The sequence below is a fragment of the Dioscorea cayenensis genome, chromosome 12 (genome assembly GCF_009730915.1).
Source record: "Dioscorea cayenensis subsp. rotundata cultivar TDr96_F1 chromosome 12, TDr96_F1_v2_PseudoChromosome.rev07_lg8_w22 25.fasta, whole genome shotgun sequence".
Taxonomy (NCBI): domain Eukaryota; kingdom Viridiplantae; phylum Streptophyta; class Magnoliopsida; order Dioscoreales; family Dioscoreaceae; genus Dioscorea; species Dioscorea cayenensis.
Window position 1 is genome coordinate 21,111,075 of NC_052482.1, and position 17,181 is coordinate 21,128,255.

The 17,181-nt window shown below is 30.6% G+C and overlaps 4 protein-coding genes across 5 annotated transcripts; 1 reads left to right on the top strand and 3 right to left on the bottom strand.

Annotated features, from left to right (window-relative positions):
• Positions 1-1,702: 1,702 nt before the first annotated feature.
• LOC120273853 (type I inositol polyphosphate 5-phosphatase 8-like) lies at positions 1,703-4,425 on the bottom strand. Its single transcript, XM_039280588.1, is given in 12 exon segments — positions 1,703-1,827; positions 1,830-1,944; positions 2,202-2,350; positions 2,418-2,526; positions 2,656-2,843; positions 2,958-3,306; positions 3,414-3,521; positions 3,617-3,710; positions 3,789-3,849; positions 3,955-4,039; positions 4,152-4,206; positions 4,364-4,425. Coding segments are annotated over 10 exon segments (1,266 nt in total). The 5' UTR covers positions 3,985-4,039; positions 4,152-4,206; positions 4,364-4,425; the 3' UTR covers positions 1,703-1,764.
• Positions 4,426-8,654: 4,229 nt separating this feature from the next.
• On the bottom strand, positions 8,655-9,065 carry LOC120273317 (zinc finger protein ZAT7-like). Its single transcript, XM_039279938.1, has one exon. It carries the CDS (start codon positions 9,063-9,065, stop codon positions 8,655-8,657), a length of 411 nt encoding a protein of 136 aa, XP_039135872.1.
• A 907-nt stretch (positions 9,066-9,972) lies between these two features.
• On the bottom strand, positions 9,973-12,785 carry LOC120273356 (protein ALP1-like). 2 transcript variants are annotated; one of them, XM_039279981.1, is made up of 3 exons: positions 12,635-12,785; positions 12,297-12,435; positions 9,973-11,131 (listed from the first exon to the last, which is right to left on the bottom strand). In XM_039279981.1, the coding sequence occupies exons 2-3, from the start codon at positions 12,418-12,420 to the stop codon at positions 10,080-10,082; spliced, it is 1,176 nt and encodes a 391-aa protein (XP_039135915.1). In that variant the 5' UTR covers positions 12,421-12,435; positions 12,635-12,785; the 3' UTR covers positions 9,973-10,079. The 2 variants fall into 2 exon arrangements, with proteins under 2 accessions (XP_039135915.1, XP_039135917.1); XM_039279983.1 differs by lacking the exons at positions 12,297-12,435; positions 12,635-12,785 and adding an exon at positions 11,235-12,236 and having other exon boundaries at positions 9,974-11,131.
• Positions 12,786-15,305: 2,520 nt separating this feature from the next.
• Positions 15,306-15,957, top strand: LOC120273318 (zinc finger protein ZAT1-like). The gene is made up of 2 exons (XM_039279939.1): positions 15,306-15,707; positions 15,937-15,957. Exons 1-2 carry the CDS (start codon positions 15,306-15,308, stop codon positions 15,955-15,957), a joined length of 423 nt encoding a protein of 140 aa, XP_039135873.1.
• Positions 15,958-17,181: the final 1,224 nt, after the last annotated feature.

A 17,181-nucleotide genomic window follows, 5' to 3' on the forward strand; every position in this document is an offset into this window, starting at 1 on the left:
AAATCAACTAATTTCTTTGTTTAAAAAACAAAATAACCTCTTCTCTATTCACCCTACACGGTCGATGAATATAAAAAAAATGTAAAAATTAAGTGGAAATAATAATAATAATAATAATAATAATAATAATAATAATAATAATAATAATAAATTAGTGTTTGGTCGGAAGAAATAAGAATATTAAATAAAAAAGTAAAAGAGAAATATAATAAACTATTTTAAATATCTTTTAGTGTAAATAAATGATAGTATTTAAAAAATGGACTATATTTAGCAAGAATTAAATTTACTGGTTATTTAATACTTTAAATGATAATAATAATTAAATATTTTAGTTGAAAAACACCCTTTAACTATTATCCGTTTTAATTATTCTAATTAAATATTTAAGTTAATTAATTCATGAATAATGATAATTATAATTAATTCATGTAAATTATATCTTCAATTGTTTTAATTAATGAATTAAATATTAATTCAATAATTAAAAATGTTAAATTTTATTAAATGAAAAATTAAATTAAAGGGCAACTTAGCCATTTTTATTTCCCCAATCTTGATTCTTGAGGGGAATGGGCTATAAGTCCAAGTGTGAGAGTTTTATTTCTCTATAAAAATACAATTCATTTCTTTACCAAATACCAAAAGCGGATATACAGTTACATTAAAAAGTTATTTCTATTCTAACAATGTCTTTTCCTTAACTCAAACACACCGGAGAGCCCAATATAGTCATTTTTATAAGTTATTGAAATTAAAATTTCATTATATAAATAAATAAATAAATTTTATAATGATTTACACTCTAATAAAAAGCTTATTTAGATTATTTTTTTGAAAAACTAAAAATATTTTTTAATAAGTTAAACATTTCTAGGTTTAAAAAAAATTGTTTGTATTGATTTTTCTAAAAAAACAGAATATGTATAAAAACAAGAAGTTAGTCATAAACCTGAAAAGCTATTTTTTATCTTATTTTTATAATTTTTGTTTTTACAAAAAACTAATTCAAACATAAAATACCAAAAAATGTTTAATTTATTCTTTAAAAAAAAGCATTCTTTTCTAAAAGTTTTTTTACTAAATTAAAAAAAATTATTTTTAATAAATTAATTCAAACAAAGCCAAAATTTCACGGAAAAATAGAGAAATAGACACTTGCACATGCTCCTCACACAATCAATGCCCAATATTGATGGAAAAAAAGCAAAACTTTGACATAACAAAAGAGCAAAAGAGACAGACAAAGTCAGTAAAAAGAAGTAAAGCTCAAAGCCAAAAAATTACTAATTTTAGCCATCTAATATACACATATTCAAACAAAGTCACATCCTCAAAAAGCTAACTCCCCTCCTTTAAATGCACTGCTACTACTACCACAACAAGCACAAGCACAAGTACCCTTTTCTTCATTTATATATTATGTGCGCATGATCATGAACCAACTTTTGAGAACCAATTAATTCAATATCATGACAAAACCAGGCTGCACAGCACCCTCTGCTTCTTGCATTAAAAACACAACAATAGCTTGGTGCTTCTCTCACTAATAATCACACCCTTCACTCTTCCCTTATGTTATATTCTTAATTAAATGAGAAATAAAAAAATGTAAATAAAAATTATATAAAAAAAATATACAAAAAGAAAAGCTATCAGAATCTTGATGTCTCAAGACAGCTCTGACTTCTTGATGTGTAGAAAAGCAGTTGTTCTTCAGCTTGAACTTTCCCACATGACAACACTCCTCCTCCTGAGTTACTGCTACAGTGCTTGTTGCACGCCAAACCCTCCTCCCTTCCTTCTCCTTCTTCCACGTGGCACTCCCTGTCTACCTCAACGGTGAACATCGAGTACACCGGCCGGTGATCTGAGAAACGCGTTTCCCCTCTCACATACCACATCTGTTTCATTCCCTTCCCTCTCCACAGTATTCTATCACACCTTAAATTACAAAACACACATAATTAAAGATATATATATATATATATATATATAAAACTAATAAAACAATCACATGGGGTGGGTGGAAGAGCAACAGAGAGTGATCATGGACTGGATCCCTTAAAACAATTAGTATAATATCCCATGCATGTTCATATATATATCCTACTCAACATATATAATAATAAGTTAATAACACCATAAAATATATGCACATATATATCTTATGATCATTGTTCATTGTAGGGTTGTCTTACCAAGCAGGGTTACGCCGTTTCTCTTTAGACTTTGCAGCATTTGCAACATAGTTATCAGAGTTTGCCAAGTATTTGTAAGTTGGTGGAAAATATATCTTCCCTTCTTTCCATCCTCTGAACACTCTCCCTGCCTTTTGTTCTATTCTAAGCTGAAAAACAAACATCATTATGTTAATAACTCAAACTCTAACTAATTAATAACTATTTAATGCTCACTTGATCCTTCTCCAAGAGTGCTTGCCAGTCATTCTTTTGAAGAAGCTCATGGGTGTCATTCAAGCTTGTTGTTAGACGGTAGTTAAGATCCCCAAGCCATATAACTTTACTGTAAAGTTTGAAGATTGAGTTTTAGAGCTTTTCTTTGTAATAATAATAATAATAATAATAATAATAATAATAATAATAACTATTATTATTATTAATGATGATGAATTTAATTAATTAACTCACTCACTTGTGTTCTAAGATGGTGTCTGGGGATTGAGAACGTCTCCTTGATTGTGGGAACTTTGTTCTTTTTAAGATCTCCGACACGTCGGAGTTCCGCCGGAGCTCATCGCCGTCCTTCTCTCCGGACGCCAAGTGAGTGCAAACAAAGCAAAACGTGGTTCCATGCAGCGTCATACTTATTGAGATCGCTCCCTTAAAATAAATAAATAAATAAAATTTTAAAAAATAAGTGTGGGGTCATTTTGGGAAGATTCATGCACGCAAGACTTTTGGAGGGCAAGGAAAATGTTCCCAAAAAACACACACCTTGTTTCCCATGTATCCCATAATGCCCCTACCGACCCGAGACACTCGGAGCTCCCGCACGTGCGGCACGAGACCCGACCGGACCCACACGCACATGAACACGCCGACCATTTGCTTGCTTGCCGCCAAAACAAACTCGAGATTCGCACTCTCGTTCTCATCAAAGAAATCTCGTCCGTTGATTTCCCACTCCATAAACTCAGTGGCATTCCCGCAATTAACTGCAAGACCAGCACCACTTTTTCTAGAGTTCAACGCTTGCCCAATCAGAGACACCCACGTGGCAGCCGGTCCTTTGTCCTCAGCCCCAAGAACATTCCCTGCGTTCAAAGGAACTATCTCCTGAAACCTGTCCAGTTCCACAATTACATTAATACCCTTCACTCAATCATAACCACAAATTAATATAAAAACCATAATTAATTAATTAATTAATTAAATTAAAAGTATAGTTACCCTAGCACGTAGATGTCGGCTGGATAACACGTGCGATCGAACCATTCCCGAAGATCAAGACTTGAGTTTGGGGCTCTCCCACCCACGTTCCAAGTCCCCACAAACATCCTATAAAATTTACTCAATAATAATTATTAATTATTATTTTTTAAAAAATAATAATTAATATAATTAATCATTTAATTATATATATAATATAATACCGGAGGTTGTCATGTGGAGGAGATGATGAGACAGTTAACGGGTCGGGTCCGAATCGTGGCGGATTAAGATCCGGTAACCACTGATTATAATTTTCTGAAAAAAAAATGAGAGAAATTTTTGAAGAGTTTTGTTTTTCCCAAAATGACCCGGAGGAGAAGATGAGAGGAGTACCTTGGAGATCGGGTAATAGAGTCTTTGTCAGAGCAGCTCTTTCTCCGAACTTGAGCTTGTGCTGCAGTGGAAATAGCTTTATTAATTTCATAAATTAACTTAATTTTTATTTAATTTGATTAGTGGTATTAATGAGAGATGATGATGATTAGTGATTAATACTTACTGTTGATGTTGGAATGGGAATGGAAATCATTGGGCTTGTTCTTCATGTTGAGCCATTTCTTGACAACACTCTTTGGCCATGAATACTGTGGAAAGTAATTATAAGATAGATAATAAAGAAATGGTTAGAAATATGGATTAATTCTAACTAAGTGTGATTATTTTAAGAGTTAATTAATTAATATGATTGTATTTTACCTTTGGATTTGAAGCAGAGTTGGTTCTCATGATTGGAAGAGAAGAAGAGAAGTTGCTGAAGAAAACAAGAGTAAATATTAAACTTAATTCATTGAATGAAATATGTAAAAATAATAGCTAATAAACATACATCTAAAGAACAATATAAATATATATACATATATGAAAATAAAAAATTCAAATAAAAGTAATTGGAGTGAAGATGGGTTTACCTTTGAGAAAATCTTAGAGAAAGAGAAAGGGAGAGGGATAAATGGAAAGCATAAGAAAGGACCATGGTTGGGACTTGGGAGTTTATATAAGAAGAAGATGATGAAGAGAAAGGAAATAGTTTGCATGGACGCCCTTGACAAACTTTAGAATTATTTTACTAATTTTAAAAAAATAATCCTTGATTGATTCTAATTTTTTCCTTTCATATAAAACAAATTTGCCAATTATATTTTAATATTGAATAATTAAAATTTTATTTATTTGTTATACTGAGTAGTTGTTTTTGAATTTTGACCAATAAAAAAATTTGGTATTATATATATTAAAGGGGTTGACGTGATGATGTCTATAATTTTACTTTTAAAAATTTGGGTGAAATCACGAGTGTGATATAATAAAGAGAAATTGAATAAATTAGTATAAAACTTACGCGTTTTATTATGCATAAATCTCATTTATTAATTTATAAAAATTAATCATGAAAATGACTATTAGATTATAATTAACTTTCCCAATAAAATCAACCTTTCAATTAAAAACTCTTTACATAATGTATTTCAAACATTAATACACTCCCAAATCAATGTCGGTACTTTCATATATTATATATATTTAAGTTATTCAATCACTATCTTTCAAGTCAATTACTTGATTACAACATTCTACTAGTCAATTGAATTATTACATGTCTTTATTATAAATGAGCTCACCTGACTTCAATTAGTTAAAAGTTAGCTCTTCAAAGTTTCAAACCATACTTAATATATTAGTTAATTATATATATATATAGATATATAGATATACCATCTTGATCTACTTCATTTATAATATTATTATAATATACATATATTACCAAAGAGACATTAATATAAATCCACAGGACGCTATATATGATATAGATATATGTACATGTATTGTTCATTGTAGTAAATTATAAGGTCAATATCATAGTAGTTAATTTTTGACTTAATGATCTCCCACTTGTGTGTTTCAAATGTATTTACTGACTTATTAATATATATGTGTGACTAATGACATCTTGATGACACTTTGACAATGAGAGATGGACCCATTAATTAATTAAGTCTTAATTTATTAGTGCATGAACGGGTTTTCATTAATTAGAATAATTTTTTTTATAGTTTCAACGATTCTCCTTCTAATTTAATAAATAATTTTATATTATTTTGTATCTAATTTATAGTTTTATATATGATAAAAATATTTAATTCATAGTAAAAAAAATTATTATGCTGAGTAATTTTACAGTCGTACAACAAAATTCTTCGAATGGAACTCTTCGTTTCATCACTCTAAAATCTCATACACTACAATCTATATAAATAACAGAATATAATCCTTTATTTATAACAATATGATGTCTGATTAATTACATAAAAAATTCTTATAATCAGTCAATTGTTTATAACGTTTTATGATTTTGCTTATAACAAATATTCTAAATTTTTTTATTTATTACAAAATGATGTAATGCATTGAAGAGGATGTCCATTATATGCATTTCATTGACCATCTTCAGTATTATAAACTTTATTAATTCAAAGTGGCCATTCACCCAAATTCCACTTTGCTCACCCAATTCCACTTTGCTAAGTAACAATATTAAAATTGGTTCCAAAGTAAAACCCACATTAATCTCATTAAGGTTTTATTTTTATTTTTTATTTTTTTATGCAAATCTCTTTGCATGCACTAAACGTGGACAAGTGTTAATTCCACTTAATGAGTTCTAGTTTTCATCCACAATAATCACATTCCTAATTCATCCCCTCCCATAGCTAACATCACAAAAAAACATAATTAAGGCCTCTAAACCAATCCTAATTAAGTTATTAATATTGGATCAGTGGGGTGGTCTCATTCCATCTGTTCCTTTGGCCTTTCTCTTGATTTCTTTTCATTCTTTATCCTTTATACTCCTTTTGTTTCAAATCATTCTTTATAATAATGGAAGCAATAATGCATTACTTAATGACATGCTAGGGAGTTAATCTTATTAATTTAGATTAGTGTTCTATTTAAGCTTCATACTTTGCTTAATATGTCACGTGATTACTCTATTTCCCTTCATTGATTTTTATAAATAAAATGAATAAAAATAAATAAATATAGGTATTATATTAGTTAGCACATCACCATCTAATTAATCATATAAATCATCATTAACACTAATCCTAATATCTTGGAATGGCATGCAACATTTATAAGATAATAATATGATGCATAACTACGACAAAAAAGATCTAATAAATAATGTTCTTCTTGCCTTGATGTCCATGAAATTATTTAGCCAAGGAATAATCTTCATGTAAGCTTCTTGTAATCTTCGAGGAATATATTCCATGAAGATTGTGAACTTAATTAAGTAACTAATCAAAAGTATTAATTAAAGAAGAGATTAAGGTGTAATTGCTTGCCTAAGGCATGACGTACGTTAACTTAGAAATGCTAGTTCAACTGGAGACACAAGAGATTTCAAAGAGAGATAAAGAAATAATTAGAAAAAACAAATCATAGTGATTATATATTAATCATTGACTAATCTTAAATTAATGTGCAAATTAATCATATGTGTTTTCATAAGCTAATAATATTATTTTAACTCTATTTTCAACGTAAGCAAAGGAAAGGTAACACAAATATTTGAAGAAAAACTATTTTGACAATCATGGAGTTTGAAAATGAATTAATTAATGAAAGATTAGTGGGAACTTACTAATTATATTTTTGACTAGAAAAACAGGTTGGGCTTAATGTACACATTCATCATATTGTTAATAAAATAAATTTTACTTTTTGCACCGGCCACTTTGCTTACCAAAATTATTCACATATTAATAATAAGTATCATATATTTCAGTTGAAACTTTAATTTACATTTCTCATAGTTAATTTATGATACGTGTTTAATTTCTAGTGGTAATAAATAACATGTGATTTAATTTGATTTAAAATATTATTGATGTCGATAAATTTTTTATTTTTTTCCAAAAATGGAAATGACAAAGTTAGGCCATTGTTAATTAAAAGATAAGGTTTTAGTCGTTCCAAATCATACAACCTAAAAATTTAACTTTAATAGACTTGATCATTATGAATTATAGTGGAGATATATAGATCATGCTATTAATTAATATAATTAATCTAACTTAGTTAACCCAATTTTTTTTTTGCCGACACGGTTCATGTATTAATGATTAGGGATGAAACTTTTAGTTAATATACGTGGTTCAATTTTGTTTAAATAAATATAAATATATATTATCTAAGTTTGTGTAAATTATATGTTTATCCTTTTGCTTCTTCGGTAGTGCATATTGTTTTTCTTTTTATAAAAAAGTAAACACACATTGCATTTTTCATCTTTGTTATTGGTGATAGTATTTAACACAATAAATTATGAGGCCGCTCGCCTGTAGTTCAGGTTGCTAAAAGACAAGAGTTTGATGGACCTTTGTCAAAAATCAAACATTGTATCCAGTTCTTTGGGCTTTCCACGTGCGAAGAGTGTAACCCTGATGATAGTCACGATGATAATACTAGCTAGTACGCTCTTCTTTGTCGGCTTAGGGTTTGTCTTTTGGCGGTTTTGGGACTCCTGTAGTTGAGTCGCCTTATTGTTTTTCTGCTTTTAATGTTTTTTGGGTTTTCACTTCTGATTGTATTTTGTTTTGTTTTTGGTTCCACTCCTAGTATACTATTTCGGTTTTCTATTGTTTTTATCTGTTCTTTTGTAACTTCTCTAGATGTATCCTATGTTTTTTTCTTAATGCACGGTGATTCATCTATTTTTTCGAAAAAAAAAAAAAATTATCTCTATATGTTTCACATGTCTTCCAAAACCATAACACATGTGTGTAAATATATATATACACACGTTTTTTCTTTGATATGCCTTAAATATATTTTTATTTATTTGAAACGCAAACAATTATTCTATATTAATTCTATTTTTTTTAAATGAAGGTATTATTTTTATTTTTATTTTTTATATTTGACATTATGAATAAGCCGCGGTGGTCCGCTATTTAATTCTTTTACAATTTTAAATATGACCATACACTTCTAAACAGTAAAAAGATTTTTATTTTTTTATATAAACAAACACGTCTTATGAACAGTAAATCATGGATTAATTATACAAAAGAAAAGAAAAAAAAAAGGACTATTGGTAACATCCAATGTAAAATACTATAAATAAATAAACAAACAAACAAAAACAAAAACAAATAAAAGAAAGATCAATAGAAGCAAAAGCCACCATTGAAATCAATCCAAATCCCAACTCAAACCCAAACACAAGTCCAAGTTCAACTTTTCAACCTTCTTCTTCTTCTTCTTCATTTCAATGCCAAGCACTGTTGGTTGTCTATGCCTTCTCATATGACCACCCAAAGCTTGTCCAATGGGAAACTCAATCCCACAAATGGGACACAAATGTGCTCTTCCCTTAGAAGAACTACCTCCAAGGCCATCATTTTCTCCGGCAAGCCCCCGGAGTTTCCTATGACTTGCCCGGTGTCCTCCGAGTGCTTGAAAAGACGAAAACCGACGTTTACACGTCTTACATTCGAAAACCCGGTCCCGGTGATTTACCGGAGGAGAAGAATTCATCATCATCATCAACAACTTAGCCATGTTTATGTCCTCCATTTCTAACTCCTTCATGTTTGTTCCCATGTATGTATGTTATATATATAGAGAGAAGAGGAAGGTTGTTAGCTTACTTCATTGACTTTATGTTTGACCATGAAGTTTATTGGTCAGCAAGGAAGCTGGTATGGTGATCCATGTGAACATATATATATACGTGGTGGCTACGTATTAACCATTAAGCTTTGGCTTGTGACGGCATGACACACGTAATATGGTGATTGTGTTGAAAGTTCCACCCTTTTAAAAAGCTCTTTGGTTTGCATTCTAGAAGACAATGCTCTTTCCTTGCACTTGTTTTTTCACTGCAATGAAGTCTCTCTTGGATTAACTTAACTTCATCATGTTCACGTTCACATTTATTATGTTTCTTTTATCAATATATATATATATATATATATATGTCATCATGTTCACGTTCACATTTATTATGTTTCTTTTATCAATATATATATCTTAGACCGTGTTGCTAACTTTGACTTTGAAAGATGGTGGAATGGAGTTAGTCTGAATGAGAGTTAATTTGTGACTACATGTGTTTGATGTTTGAACTATATTGGTATACTTATTTTGATCAAATATAAATGTTTATTTTATAGAGTTTAATAGTAACCCAATGGATAGGATGTGCAATTGCAAGGAAGCATCATTTCTGCTGGACTTAGCTTGCAGCTTTTGGTTTCCACATTTATCTACTCAGTTACATTTTGTGGTTTCATTGCGATTTAGGATTGAGATTAGTTAATAAAACTAAGAAATATTATAAATTTTTGATGATTAGAAACTAAGACTTAATAGTTGTAATTCTTCGTGAAAATTTTAATAAAATGGTAAGGTGTGTTTAATTTGTTGCAAATATAAAGATTGGATTGCAAAGAAAGTCATACAAGGAAACAATGAATGCTTAGACTAATTCAACACAATGACAAATTTTGATTTTGATCAATCAATAGTCAAACATAACTTCTTCTGAGGCTATTCCCTTCAGCATTTGAAACATAAAAAAGTAAAAAAATAAGAAAGAACACAAGTTTGTCAATCTCAAGGTGGCAAGTTTCCTGACAAATACTGTGATAACTTGTCTCGAAGAATCAATCCGTTATTGTCGATAATATCGCAGAATTGCTGTTTATACATTGAAGAATCATGTTGGTGAGACAATGGCACTTGATTCTGCAATTCATCTTCCAAGTCTATAGTGATGTTATGCAGTAAACAGCAGACAAGAATTATTCTTGGTAGTCTATGCTTATCAGGTCTCCACATCTCCCCTTGAACAATTTTCCATGTCTCTTTCAATCTTGCCAACGCGCGGTGTACGACAATTCTGGCCGCGGAATTTCTTTTGTTGAATTCGGCTTTGAATTCGGAAAGGTTTTGTTCTTGGTAGGGAGTGAGAAGCCACGGTAAGAGAGGGAAACCTGAGTCACCGATGATGTACTCTCTTACTTGTGATCCTTTTGACAACAGCTCCATTTTCCGGCCATTCAACCGTAAACCTTTCTCACATAGTTTGAAGAATGCTGAGTTATGCAGAACTAGATTGTCATCGAGACTCCCTGGCCAACCGGTGACAATGTCTCTGAATCTCATTTCAGGATCGACAATCGCTTGCAAGACCATGCTGTGGTTCTTCTCAAGATCGATCCATACGTTGTTCGAACTGTCTACACAAGGCAGGCACATCATGATGTGGGTGGTGTCTATCGCACCACAGCAATTTGGAAGACCGCAAATCTTCTCGAATTTGGACTTTATTGACTCCATTTCAGCTTCTGAGTTTGGCCATCTTAAATGGTTTATAGCTTTCTCTTCCATTGCTTCCACAAATCGCCAAGTTACTTGAGAGACGGTTGATGGGTTTATTTGGAATGATATTCCGACATTGAATAGTGACTCGCCCGAGCTCAATCTTCTTAGAGCAACACCTACTTGATCTTCCACAGTTAGAATCGTGCCATCGTTGTAAGCAAAGTTTGTCGGCTTTGCCACGAGATTTTCGCTCACTAATGAACATATGTAGTTAAATGTCATTCTTGATATCTTGAAAATGGACTCGAACCTGCCTGGTTCTTTCGATAGAGCCAAAGGTCCTGCCCAACAATAAATGAAGTTCAAGAACATACAATTAAGAGAGACTAAGGCAAAAGAAATCAACAGAAAGGCAAATCAATCAAGCAGTTCACAGTGACGCACAGATTATTAAGAACTCAGTTGATCGAATGACATTCATTGTTCAAGTATTTATGTAACTTGCATTGCATAAATAAGATACTCTGCTGCAAAGTTTGCTGCTTTTTTCTCCCGGACGAGAGACATCAAATGGAATTAATATGAGAAGCTAAGTTCCACAAAAAGTCAGAAATACGGATTAGAAGATAAAAGAGCTTAAAGACATTGGATGCAGTCACTACCCTTTAATGTATCAATTGCCCACACTAGAATGTACCACAACACTGTGGAGATTTAGTTTGTAATACCCACATAAACTTGTCAGAAATGACTGCCAAACAGGGATATCAGCACTGAAGAACGAACATATCGAAAATGTAAATCTCCATATTGAAATCAAACATCTTCATTTATTCAATGCTAAAGTATGCATGAACCACTAAATATGTCAATTTAAATATCTGCATTGTTCATCTAAGACAACTCAATGTTTACCCCCTTCAATTGTTCATCACACATTACTTCCCTAGACATGATCAAATAGAACTAAAAAGGATTGAATGATTACCTGAACAAAAATTCCCCAAAGAAAAACAAAGAACAGTAATCTAAACAAAAGCATAATAAGAAGAAAAAAAAAATGGCTATCAAACTACATTATACTGTGAGATCATACAAAAAGGCCATATTCAAACAAGCATTAGCTTGAAATCCTCACTGGTTCAAACAAAAAAAATGAAAAAAAATTGTGCATTTCAACATCCCCAACTGCTCAAACACAATCAACAATCCAATCCACAACTTGTATGCAAGAAAATCAACTCCACAAATTGTTTTCTCACATCCAATGCAAAAATTTACCTCCAAAAAAAAAAACAACACAACCAGACATTCACATCAATCTCTCCATTCCAACAATCTTTAAAACCATGAACAAATCAGAGAAAAACCAAATCCCACATTATTCAAACATCATCAATAGCCAAACAATAAAAAGCAAACAACTTTATAGAACTAAGAGCAATAGATTGACATAAATATATATATTAATAGAAAGAGAAAGAGAAAGAGAGAGAGAGAGAGGACCTGTGAGCCTTCTTGAGAAGTGGAACCACCAATCAAAAGGCTCATCATCCCCATGATTGTTAGTCTGAGAAACAGCCTGTTTCTCAACTCTCCTCCTCTTCCTTGACCCTTTGGTGTGACCCATGAATACCACCAACACCTTCAACAAGAAAAACCACCACCAACTGGATTCAATGCTCATAAAACACACATACACTAACATTAACACCAAACAAGATCCAAAAACTAACAACTGGAAAGCAAACATGCAAACCAAAGTGTCAAACAAACACTCACAACAATAACAATAACAATAACAACAACAACAACAACACTAAGAGAAAGAGTGAGAGTTGTACAGTAGTGGGTGTGTTAGAGCATGCAGAGAAAGTGGTGGTTCTTGAGAGAGAGATGGAGAGAGAGAGAGAGAGAGAGAGAGAGGCAAAACAAGGGAAGCAAGAAGTGGCTGCTGACTTAGAGAGAGTTGGGGGTAGTCTCTTCTTCTCTTTAATCAAGTATTACTCTTTCTCTCTCTCTCTCTCTCCCTTGTATATATATATATATATATATAATGCTTATAATTATATGTTTGATTTCCAAATTTAGGGGTTTCTTTTCTAATATATATATATTGTGATGGTTTGAGAGAACCTAGATATTTGAAATAATAATAAATATAAATATTTATTGAGGATCTCTTTGTTAATTGGTATTATGATTTTAAACACTTTTTATTAATGAATATTTAAGAGAAATATATGGTATTATTTACTTATGTTGTAAGTAATATGTGGTTATCAATAATAGTACAACAATATATTGGTTATTATTTTAAAAATAATGATATTAGAGTAGGGTTAACAAAATAGAGGACATGAAAATCGAGAATTTTTATTGTGGAATAATTATGAATTTATTTTTTTTAAAGTGAACAAACTGCTCTTGAGAAAAGTTTAGTTGTACCAATGAGAAACACACTCAACTATCACGTGTCTTTATTCTTCATGAGAGTTTTCTGGGGCCGAAATGTCATTAGGATAAGAGTTCTTTTAGTTTATTATGATAGTTTAAAATAATATTAGTATATAAAATTGTTATTATATGAAATTGTAAAACATGTTAGATGAGATGGCCACACACGTCATCATGCCTGTTTAAATCCTTAATCGTTATCCTAAAACTTATTAGTGACTTTCGGATCAACAAAACTCAATATTAATTAAACAGAATTTAAACTACAGTTTGACTAATTCTAAGTTCGGAAGCTCAACATTAGTTGGGATTGATATTTTTCCAAAATTTAAAACTATTTGTAACCAATAAAACAAATTGAGGAATAATTTATTATTCATTGGGTCACGTTCCTTGGTGTGAACAGAATTATAAATTTATATTAGCTTTAGCTAGACTTTTTTTTTTTGGGCCGTTAAAAAAAAATGAAGGCAACAATAATAGCCCAAAGTTGATGAACTTAAATGGGCCCACAAATGGAACTATTTCGTTATTCCACAATGACAGTTTTGGAAATAAGTATTTTTTAAAAACGACAGGAAGAGATTCAATATTTTTATAAGATTTTCAGTATCTTGTCCGAGTTAGTTTAGTCAAATTATAAATAAAATAAATAAATAACAAATATTTTTAAATCCATATTACAATACTTGTATATACAATTTCGGTGGTTATGTTAAAAGTTACAATTTTTTATTTATGAAAAATCACTTATAAAAAACTAATTTCACTAAATTATTTGGAGCAATATATTCTTAACAAAACCACCCTAACATCTTATGTCCTTATAAACAAACATAAAACTGTGATAAGCTTGTGACTTATATATTAAAAAAAAAATTATTACGTTTGCATGTCCTTATTAGTAATTTTATAGTCTACAATCAATTTAAAATGTAAACATATTCAGATGCGTATTTGGATAGGCAACGAAACTTTTAACTTCCATTAAAATATTTATAATACCAAAAGATATTTTAAAAAATAATAACTTTTTTTTTGAAAAATAATAACAACCACTGCTTAGTAGAGTAGATTATTACTTAAATAATAAATAAGTAAATCCATAACTAAATTTTTAAATAGTTAAATAGTATTTTTGTAATACTGCATAAATATTACAGATAATATTATAATAATATTGTTTATTTTTAAAGAGGTAATAAGTCATATATTTATTGTACCGTCAATTTTTTTTATTGATAACCCTTTATAGGTAGCACGTGTGGTTTTTATAATAGATATGTATAATAAAACAAATAATATAAGTAATTATTTTTTTATAAAAAATCCAAATAGACTAAAGAGTAATGACTCACTGCAAAGAAATTTCAAATATATGAAGTCTATACTATCGGTCTTCAATCTTCACAAGAAGAAATAAAAAAAAAACAATTTGTAATAATTCGATCCAAACAAAAAAAACCAGTTTAACATCATTTTATACCAACGGCTTTTGGGTCAATTGATATCGGGTCTTTTGCGTGAGGCGTTTTTTTTCGGGAAGGACCCGGTATCGAACTTCATGTACTACACAAGGTGAGGGCACATGGGTCAGTATTGAGTCTTGCTCCCCACACGTGCACATCTCCCTGGCTACGGTCATTGTCTCTCTCTCTATCATTTATTCTTTAAAAAAATCAATCTTAATCTAAAAGCTCCACAATTCTAAAAAAAGAAGGACAAAAAAAACAATAAAAGTCCAACCAATCATTGTTATGCAGCAAGAGAAGAAGAAGAAGAAGAAGAAGCCACACAACACTTTCAAAGAAGGTGCTCCAGCGCGTTAAGTAGACAACACTTTTCCACCCGCGTTAAGAAACCAAAATATCAAAACTCATAACAATAATTAGTTTTATCATCAGTTTTAAGTCTCTCATGTGAAACTAAACCTTAAATTTCCTCATGCATCTCTTTACACGCTATAACCACAAGCTCTATATATAAAAGGACACCTCTCTTACACACTCTTTGTGAAACTAGACTTATAACTTATTCCATTCATTTCATTTCATGCAGATGAATATGATGATGATGTCATCCAAAAACACAGAGCTAGATCTCTTGTTTCTTGTTGGAGAACATGAAGAAAAACATCAACATCATCATCATCATAAAGAGCATAAGAAGAGAAGCAGAGAGTTTGATGATGAGTTTGAGTGTAAAACATGTGGACGTTGTTTCCCTTCATTTCAAGCACTTGGAGGACATAGAACAAGTCATAAGAGAAGAAGAAGTGTTGATGGAGATCATGATAACAAGCTGGTTGAGAAGAAGAAGATGATGATGATGAAAAAGAGTCATGAATGTAGTGTTTGTGGGGTTGAGTTTGAAATGGGGCAGGCTTTAGGTGGTCATATGAGAAGGCACAATCCTGTATTGAAGAAGAAGAACAACATGAACAACAACAACAACAACAAGGTCTTGTTTTTGGATCTTAATTTGTTTCCTTGGGAGAATGATTTATATTTGACCACTTAGTTTTTTTTTTTTAGAGTAATATATTTATTTGTTTATTTCTTATTATATTGTATCTATTCCACTGTATTTCTTATATGATCCTATGCTATTTATTTGTATTTTCCCTGTGTTGTCTTTTTTGTTTTTGCCTCTATGTTGTTTTTGCTGTTTTTTTCTTATTCCATTTCAGGTGATCCAGGTTTTGTTATAGTGTTTTTTTTCTCTAATTTCTTCGTGTAATGAATTTGTAATTTATCTATTTTTTTTAAAAAATATATATTTCACTAATTTTATGTTAATTATTATATGTATAAAAAATTTGTCTTTCTAAAGTAATAATCTAGTTCATAATTTTAATTTAATATCATAAGAATAAATACATTCATTCACATATATTGGCATTTGATTAATCAGAACCTTTGTAGAAGAATTTTTATTATTTTAAAAATGAACAGATATGCATTGAATTATCAGAAGGAAACAATACTCCATCCAGTATTTAGTTTACATTATTAAAGCAATTTATAATGAAGACGTAATTTAAAACAAAAAAAATAGCCTGAGAGCGTAAGCAATGTTGTCATTGAGTGTTGACCAGAATTATAAAGTCAGTACACTTCCATTTGTACACACTAGCAATTTACACTGATGATTCAGTCTTTGGTGCACTGGAAACAAGGTATATTGACTGACTTGAGAAAAATTAAAAATACATGCTACAAAACACAGACTACTACAAATATATATATATATATATATCCTCTTTTTAAATTAAATGGCCATATTTGAATTTATCCTAGACTTACTAATAATTACCAGGGAGATTTATACCAAACCCAAATTTAACTTCACCGAGAAAGAGCAAGCAGTCAAGCAGAAATAGGGATGGTAACAAGACTAACAAGACGGTACAAGGAGGGGTCTCCGAGTCCCCGCTAGAGGGGGTATCTCCCCGTCACCGTGAGGATCCCCATATACATGTAAATTTTGTTTGTTTTAAAAAAAATATAATAATAATACACACTAACATACATGATAAATATAAAAATTATTCAAAATAAATCTCAACAAACCAACAAAACAAAATTTACAAAAGCAAAATACTACAAACGTTTAAACTAAAATGAAATTTAATGAGATAAATTTACAAATTATTTAAATTAAATATATATATATATATATATTACTTTTAATTGGGGACAAAGACCCCGCAGAGTGGGGATAGCAATCTCCGCCCATGCCTCGTTTAATAAACAGAGATGGATTGGCTCCCGTCCCCCACGGGGAAATGAACCAAAAAAACCCCATCCATGTCGGATCAAGTCCCCACGGGAATCAGAGATTTTCAACCCCATTACCGGTCCTAAGCTGAAATTAGATGAGTAAAAATAATGTATAAATTAAAAATGAAAATTTAAAAATTTATTGAAATAGT